The sequence below is a fragment of the Lycium barbarum genome, chromosome 6 (genome assembly GCF_019175385.1).
Source record: "Lycium barbarum isolate Lr01 chromosome 6, ASM1917538v2, whole genome shotgun sequence".
NCBI lineage: Eukaryota > Viridiplantae > Streptophyta > Magnoliopsida > Solanales > Solanaceae > Lycium > Lycium barbarum.
The window spans coordinates 128,890,581-128,899,369 of NC_083342.1; the positions used below are offsets into that span (position 1 = coordinate 128,890,581).

An 8,789-nucleotide genomic window follows, 5' to 3' on the forward strand; every position below is an offset into this window, starting at 1 on the left:
CGTCAAAATAGATCACTCTAATATGAAATTAATGTTTCGAGCATTTCACTTATTAGCTCATTATATTAATAAGGAAGGTTCATTAGTCATTACAGCAAACTAGGAATTAAAATCCAATACAACATTAACTCAAGAAACAGTAAATCATACTCTCGTCAAAATTTGTATCTTAAACTAACCGAACAGAGACTTCTCCTTTCTAAATTAAATTACTCATTAACAACAAATATATGAACACAAATGGACTATAATTGATATTAAATTACCAACCACAAGTAAACTCAAAGAAAAACGCTAAATAAGTCAAATGGAAAAAGAGGATGGACATGTTGCGAGGTTAACATTGATTAAACATGAAAGCATGCATCTAAAAGGAAAAAGTAAACACACGATATATTAACAACGAGGATTATATTGAAATAACGACTGAGATTAAACAAAAAAAGGGACCTTTATTCCTTTTCAGGTTGAGCGATGAGAACTCCAAACTTGCACATAAACACAGATGATTGCTTTCGAAAACCGAGTTAAAAGGAACCGCAGGCCGAAACCTCGACTCGCTTCCTCCAACGAACCTCTTGACTCCAATACTATCTCGATAGCAAGGGTTAACAGTTGTTTACTGCTCAGATCTCCTTCTTTAGAGATAAATTGTGGCTAATGATTTTTAGGTGTGGTGGATTTTTCCTAGCTGCTAGGTGCGGCCCATCCCTAGTGTGTGTTTATAATTAGATATTTATATGGTATCTAGGTTAGAATTTTGAGTGTGTTATTCCTTCTTTCTTTTCCCAAAATGCCCACATGAATAAAAATATCTTGAAGGATGGAAGGAATATTCCCTTCTCAAAATGGATTGTGCTTTTTGTGTGGATAGGGTGAAATTTTGCCAAGTGGTGGGTCATCATTGGTTCCATTTTTATTTTTCTTTTCCATTAAAAGGATATATAAAATACCAAAATAAATATATTAATCAACTATTTTTAAACCAAAACTAAGAAAAAATTAAATAAATAGACTAACGAAAAATCTAAAAGATAGAATTAACTTAGAAAAACTAGATTAAAAGAAACCTATTTTTTGTAATTTTTCTTTCTTTTAAACACAAAACTTATGCCTTGAAAATAGAGAATATTTTTTGTCCTTTTTTTTTTTTTTTTTTTTTTTTCATTTTCACAAACAGGCCTACTAAAAATGAAATAGTAGTTAAAATCCAAGACTAGACTAAAAAGAAAAATTAATCAATAAGACAATGAAAACATCCCGGGAGGTCAAAAATTACGTATCTACAATGTGTTGTTATAGAAAAACTGCCAAATTAATCTCTTGAATGAAGTTTGTAACCAGAAGAAAAGAATTGGTCATTATTATTACAACAGAAATTAACTTGCCTCTGAAAATACTCCATTCTTTTGGGTTGACCAGTTTCATTGTCAAGATATCAATGAAAAAGGAGATGTACATTTTCTCGTTATGGCAACGCTGGATAAGAACCAATCTTTAGAGTATGAAATTATTGAAAAACACAAATGATATATGGATATATTATTTGACGTTTAAACTTCTAAGAATTGTTGTTAAATTACATACATTTAATAGGGAGGGGAAAAAGCTGGATTAGTATTGGACTATTTAATTTGGTACGGTTATAGAGGAAGATGAAAATCTACAGGTATGTAAGAGGTGTAATTAAGAGAATTAAGAGATGGCTTTTAGATTTTAAAATATATAGCAAATAAATAATGAGGGGAAACTCCAAAAAAAAAAAAGGAGAAAAAAGATAAATAGTTTTCTAGGCCACAGAGAGGTGCCACATACCTTGTCTATGCCTAACTTTATATTGTATATCGATTTGGTAAAATATATGGCTTAAGCAGCTCTAGCCTCTACAACCTTAAAAACGAAATTAGCGTTATAAGTTATTTGCATAGTGCTACTCCGAAGAAAAAGATGTGTCAAAACAGCTACAGCCTTTTCTTTTGACGTACCTTTATCAAATTAACTAGAAAATTTGCCGCGCGAAGAGACACCAATAAAATACAAAATGATTATTAATGAATTTAGTTAAAACAAATTCAATTATATGAAGAAGAAAGTTAATTATACATATTGATAAAATCACAATATAAATATTTTAGGATAATTAGAGCTTAAATAAATCACATTTTTATTGTCAAATATTCTTTAAAAATAAAAAGATCATTTGTATGAATTTTTCCTCATATATTTTGTGTGGTGGAGGTCAATACACTTCGTCTAATATAATCATTCATGTATCTGTCACGACCCAGCCCCGTGGGCCATGACTAGTGCCCGAGCTGGACACCCACATGTACCTGTCAAACATAATCGGACTGATACTATAAGTCCTCAATCAATCACAACGTAATAACATACGCAAGCCGACGAGGCTGCCACTGTATACATTATTATTCTACGCAAGCCGACAAGGCTACCACTACATATTAGAATATTACGCAAGCCGACAAGGCTGCCGCTACGAGACGATAATATATGCAAGTCGGCAAGGCTGCTACAGCACTAGAACATCCATAATGACCATATAGGCACAACTGACCACATCTGAACACAACCCACATACATGTCTACATACCTCTAAGAGTTCAACAGTGAAATATGACGGGACAGGGCCCCGTCGTACCGTTAAACAACATATGTATATATATATATATATATCAAAAGGGATCTGTACCAAGATCTAGGCTTCGGAACAACAGAGCTCTCCAAGATAGCTGAATAGGAATCCTAAGCTGGCGGATCACCAAAACGAGCGTCTGTACCTGCGGGCATGAAACGCAGCCCCCGAAGAAAGGGGGGGGGGGGGTCAGTACGGAATATGTATTGAGCATGTAAAGCATGAAATATAGTGAACAGGGTCATACTGAGATGAGGAGTGTAGAAAACTAGTACAATAACCAGAAAAACCACAAGGCTTACCTTTGAACATAAACCATACGCGTCAATATCATATCCAACCAGTTATAGAACTTAGTAACATAATTAGATAATCATCCTGTACATATGCATATAAAACGTGTCCCGGCCCTCTAGTGAGGGACTCGGTAAATAAAATCATCATATACATGTACATATAACGTGTCCCGGCCCTCTAGTGAGGGACTCGGTGAATAAAGTCATCATATGCCATCCTGGCCGCCATTCCCATATCATCATATCATCATGTCATCATATCGTCATATACATATATATATAACGTGTCCCGGCCCTCTAGTGAGGGACTCGGTGAATAATGCAGTGGATCTGTGCACGAGAACATGTCCTGGCCCGGGACTCAGTGAAGGATGTAACAGTAAGCACACGAGCAGAGTAGTGATTAACCATGTACATACAAATTATCTTTGAGACTCAATAGATAAGTAGGCTAATCAGCTCTCAAGTATTAGGATAATAGCCATATTAAGTTCTTTCTAAATGTCATTACGAACTATATAAAGGAACGTCTCAGGGATCATAGACATGTATCAAGTTAATACGAGATAGCTTATGAAAGTCAAGGACACCACTCATTATGGAATTCTTTAAGAACATGATTTTTTATACATCATATACTAGTCAGTCATATAAGAGACTCGAGGGCAATAACTCAACTATCCTGAGAGTTCTAACATCAAGAAACGAACAAAAATCATAAGTCATGCTCGGAACTAGTGAGTAGAATTACCCCAAAGCTCATATCATATCTTACTTACATCTAGGACATGCCAAAAGAATGAAGGTATAGGCTTTACATACCTCACGTTGTTCAAGAGCTCAGTCCATCCAAGAACTTCCACAATTAATATGATAAACCTATAATCGTAAGAATACGCACGTGACTTAAGAAGGCTTTCGTATATCATATATATTAATTGATGACTTAATTCTACAACAAAACGGGCATCATCTCCTCTATATCATTAGCATCTCCCAATTTGGTATATCAGCCCAACAACAAATAAATCCCAAAAACACAACATGCATGCCCATAACAACTTCATAATACTCTATAACAAGCGACAAGCTCGAATTACAATCCATATACTCCATGGCACCTTTTCGTATGTTTTCTTCTTAACTTAACAACATTCTTAATAAGATAAGGAAGTAATTTACTACAAATTCTATCCTTATATCATATGATCATAACGAGAAAACAACCCATAAAATCAACTCTTTTCCAAGTGACGATTTTATTCTCAAGTTCGGGTTTATTTTATCAATTCCCACAATTTAGCCAAGATATCAATCACAATACCAATAACAATATTAACAAATACATATTCAAATAGAATCAAATCCACTTCCAAAATAGCCCAATAGAGATTCCCATACCGATGCTTGTATACACTTCTTTATTTCCGTATATACATAGTATAACAACAAACATAACAACAAAAACTACAGCCAATCCCACGATATTCCAACCCACAAAACAATTCATAACAACCACCAAACAGCCCACACGATAACAATAACAATTTATTCGATTTCCGATATAGTTTTCGTAATTCTTTCATCTGGCAATGTAGATACGATTTGGATAACTCAAGTATGTCTAGTAGAGTAGAATTCTTACCTCATATACCAAGAAATACTCTTCTTCAATCTTACTCAACTTTGAAGAAATCCCGAATCCAACAACTCGACAAACGGAACAACGAGATGAAAGCGGAGAACAAAACCCGTAAGTTAGAACTTCACGTTATTGCCTGTTGATATTCCTCCTTGTAGGAAAGAGCTGATCATGTACGTATACATGTAGTGCATTGATTATTCACATCTTAGTCTTGGTATCAATTTTATCTAATTCAATGCTAATTGAATTCTTAATTGCTATTCTATTTGTACGTATACAATTTGTCATAGTCTTTACTTTAAATGTTCTAACAGATTTGTAAGTATACAATTTGTCATGATATTTACTTTACATGTGTCATGCTAGCACTTCATATGCCATGACTCATTCTAGTTGTTGTCCTTTAGTTCAATACGTGGCAAACTCATTTAAGTGGAAAACAATTGCTGTCCATGCAATATACATCCAACAACCTTAATTAATGCAACAATTAATCCGTACTCTTCCACTTTATTCCATTATTTAATCAATTACCACATAATTAATTTTTTGATCTCAATTCACTTAAATGGTGATTATTTTCGATACACTTTATATACTCATTACCATGACCGTGTAATATAACACTAGTCCATAACCTCATTTTCCATACATAAAATATTATTTCCAATCATTGTCGTCACATTTTTGTCTTAAATAATTTTGAGAATTCATCCCATGTATACACCAAGTTCTTTGATTTTCATGCTTGAAATGACCCAATCCTCCGGGCTTGAATAAATTTGCTCATTTTTGGCGGTTCAATTTCCTAATATAAAAATACGGGGTATTATAGCTTGGACCGTATTTCACTCAAATAAACGTTGAACCTTAATGAAAATTATTTTATCCAATTCACTTGACTTCTAATCCTTTCTATACATCTGTACCATCACTCTAACCACCTATGAGCTTGAGGGATAACCGTGCTTCCGTTACTAATGTCATTTAACTCGCACGCTTCCCAACGCACGAAAATACGAAATGTAATAGTATCTAAGGGCTCGATTACTTTTTCCTGCTTTAATTAGATTGTATAACTTTTATTCTTTGAAAATTTCTTCCATTCAAGTGAAAGAGAATGGAAAAAAAAAAAAGTAATGGAACCAAAAAAGGGAAGGAAAAGAGAAAAGCAAACTCTCAATTCCCTTTTATATTTTTCCTTTCATTAATTATTCTCCCTTTTCTTTCTCTTTCTCTTCCTTAATCTCCCACTCAATTGGCTTCCTCCCCATCCTTTGTTAATGTGCTACTTCCTTTATTAGTATCCTCTTTTTTCTTTTAATATTTTCCTCCCTTCACCCACGGTTTCTTCTAACAAAAGACACTGTTCCCTTGACCATTCCTACAGTTACAAAACAAATCTCTACTTTCTTACCCTAATTCACCATAAAATATACAAAAAATAATAATTTAATTTTAATATTTTTACCACTTGTCTTATAAATAAAGAAAAGTAACTCTTTCAAAAAGAGAAATACATCCAAGTTCCAAAAAAGCAAATAGCCCCAAAAGCAAAAGATAACAAAGTATTTCAAAAAAATTTAGGACACGTAGTCGATATATGACAACATCATATCTCATCGTGAAAGAAGATAGTAGGGATACTTAAAATTTAAATGAAAATCGACTAAAATAGGAGGATAAAATTAGCATACCATACTGCCATTTGACAACCAAGATTATAGACATGTATGTGTATTATAAAAAAAGATTACACACTGAAAGGAGGACGAAATTTAATAAGATGGAAGATTGAAAGGAGAAGATATGTACCAAAATCATATCGAAGTAGCACTTCATTACAAAAAGGTTCAGGGCATGGACGATATATGATAATATCGTAATTCATCGTGAAAGAAGAAAATATTATAGAAAGAACAATTAAAATTTTTATGAAACTCGAGTAAAATAGGAGGATTAAAAAATAACACACCTCATGACTAATTACGACTAGTTGTGAAACGGTCAATTGGACTCTGAAGTAGAATGCAAAATTTGAAGGTTATTGGAGACTTCTTTTTTCCTAACAGAAAGTGAATTCTGAAGGACTTCTAATAAGTAATAGTAGCATTTTCTTTTTTACTGTAGAAAAGGGAGTTTGTCTCCTAATGGAGACGTTTTGCAGTAGTGAACGTTTTATGGCAGGAGGAGTTCTAATGAAGATGGAACAGTTATTTTGGAAGCCTGAATAAGTGAGGAGATGCCTTTTCAATTAGACATTTGTGTTTTGTGAATAATTAATAAGATAAATAATTTAAATGGGAGGAAATTTCAAAAAAGGAGAAAAAAAATAAATGTAAATTTTGATTAAAAGATAAATGTAAATTTTGATTTAGTGTTGCGCCACGTCAGCGGGCCTATGTCCTACTTATATATATAGAGAGAGAGAGATAGATAGTTCTACTGAAGTAAGCGGAAAAAAATGATTAATACAACGCAACTAACCAAAAGTATACGGACTTAAATTTGCGAAATGTCAAAATCAACCACTAATAGAGTATCCTAATATGCGTAACATCAAAAGATCAAATAGCTAGACCACCATCGTGCTTTACTTTGTTGTAAACGATTGAATCATGATTCACGAGTTACATGATAAAGCCTTGTTAAAATCAGAGTATAATGGCAGCAAATCACATAAAGAACGCATAAAAAATGGTGAGAAGAAGAACCCTCATTTTCTGGTCAAAGGCAGTTACAAAATTATGTGTTAAGATGAGCTGTACAGTGCTATATATGTACACATGAGCCAACCGACCTACACCTACACAATTAACTAACTAACTACACTTATCATTAATGACTTCTAACTAACTAATGAGTGTACAACATAATTAACTTGGAGTACTACTTCTAACACTCCCCCTCAAGTTGAGAATGGAAAATGTTTTTCATTCCCAACTTGCTTAGTAAGTAGTTATGCTGTAAGTGCCCAAGTGCCTTTGTAGGTATGTCAGCCAATTGCTCATTGCTGCTAACATGTGTGGTCTTAATCAATCCTTCACTCAATCTATCTCTTATAAAGTGACAGTTTTGCTGCAATCTGCATGGCTGCCTTATTATCATAATACAGATCCATTGGCAATGTCATCTTCACCTTTAATTCTCTGAGTAATCCTGCAATCCAACAAGTTCAGATACTGTGTAAGCCATTGCTCTGTACTCAGCTTCAGCTGAGCTTCTAGATACTGTGCTTTGCTTCTTAGATTTCCATGACACCAATGATGAACCTATCCTGATACAATAACCTGTAACTGATCTCCTTGACATTGGACAAGCTGCCCAGTCACTGTCACAATATGCAGAGACCATAGCATCACCAGAATTGGACATGAACAATCCTAACCAAGGCTGTTTCTTGATGTACTTTACTACATTTATTGCTGCTTCATAGTGTGAATTCTTTGGTGCTGTCATGAACTGACTCAAGCATTGAACTGCATAGGAGATATCTGGCCTTGTCATGGTTAGGTACAAGAGCTTCCCTATCAGTTTCTGGTATCTCCCCCTGTCTTCCATAAGTGGATCATCTATTTGTTCAACTTGCTTGCCTTTTGTATCAGCATCAGCATTGTTCCTGTTTGCAGTATCGGCATCTTCCTTGCTCTCATCATACTCTTTGATTTTTAACTTGACATGTTGCTCCAAAGGAGCATTCTTTGGTTTGGAACCAGCCAATCCTAATTCAGAAATCAAGCCAAGTGCATACTTCCTTTGAGACATGATTATGCCTTCCTTGGATCTGGCAAATTCTATGCCTAAGAAGTACCTAAGTGCACCTAAATATTTCACCTTGAAATATTGTTTAAGCTCATGTTTTGCCGTAAGAATCTCAGTCATATCATTGCCTGTTATCAGCAGGTCATCAACATAAACAAGAAATGTTACAAACTTGTTGCCCCCTATGGACTTAGTGTGACGACCCGACCCCCTTGGCGAGTCCGCAATCATCTGGGTACATGGACCCCATGAACATGCGTGCATGACATGACATACTCAGGTATTGTGCGTGAGAGGGTGCTTAGCCAGTTCGATATACGCTGCAGCGGCTGGTATCGAACCCGCGACCTTGCAGTCACCTTTACATTCCCCTGAGGGAATCGACTCTTACCAATTGAAGGGTTCACCCAATTATAAGTGTGGCGCGCAACAC

General features: G+C 34.7%; 1 protein-coding gene and 1 long non-coding RNA gene across 2 annotated transcripts; both read right to left on the reverse strand.

Annotated features, from left to right (window-relative positions):
* Positions 1 to 2,386: 2,386 nt before the first annotated feature.
* Positions 2,387 to 4,889, reverse strand: LOC132598856 (uncharacterized). The gene is made up of 3 exons (XR_009566699.1): positions 4,595 to 4,889; positions 3,772 to 3,828; positions 2,387 to 2,798 (listed from the first exon to the last, which is right to left on the reverse strand). It is a non-coding gene; the product is annotated as an uncharacterized LOC132598856 (long non-coding RNA).
* Positions 4,890 to 7,735: 2,846 nt separating this feature from the next.
* Positions 7,736 to 8,476, reverse strand: LOC132644658 (secreted RxLR effector protein 161-like). Its single transcript, XM_060361258.1, has one exon. The coding sequence runs from the start codon at positions 8,474 to 8,476 to the stop codon at positions 7,736 to 7,738; it is 741 nt and encodes a 246-aa protein (XP_060217241.1).
* Between the last annotated feature and the right edge of the window lie 313 nt (positions 8,477 to 8,789).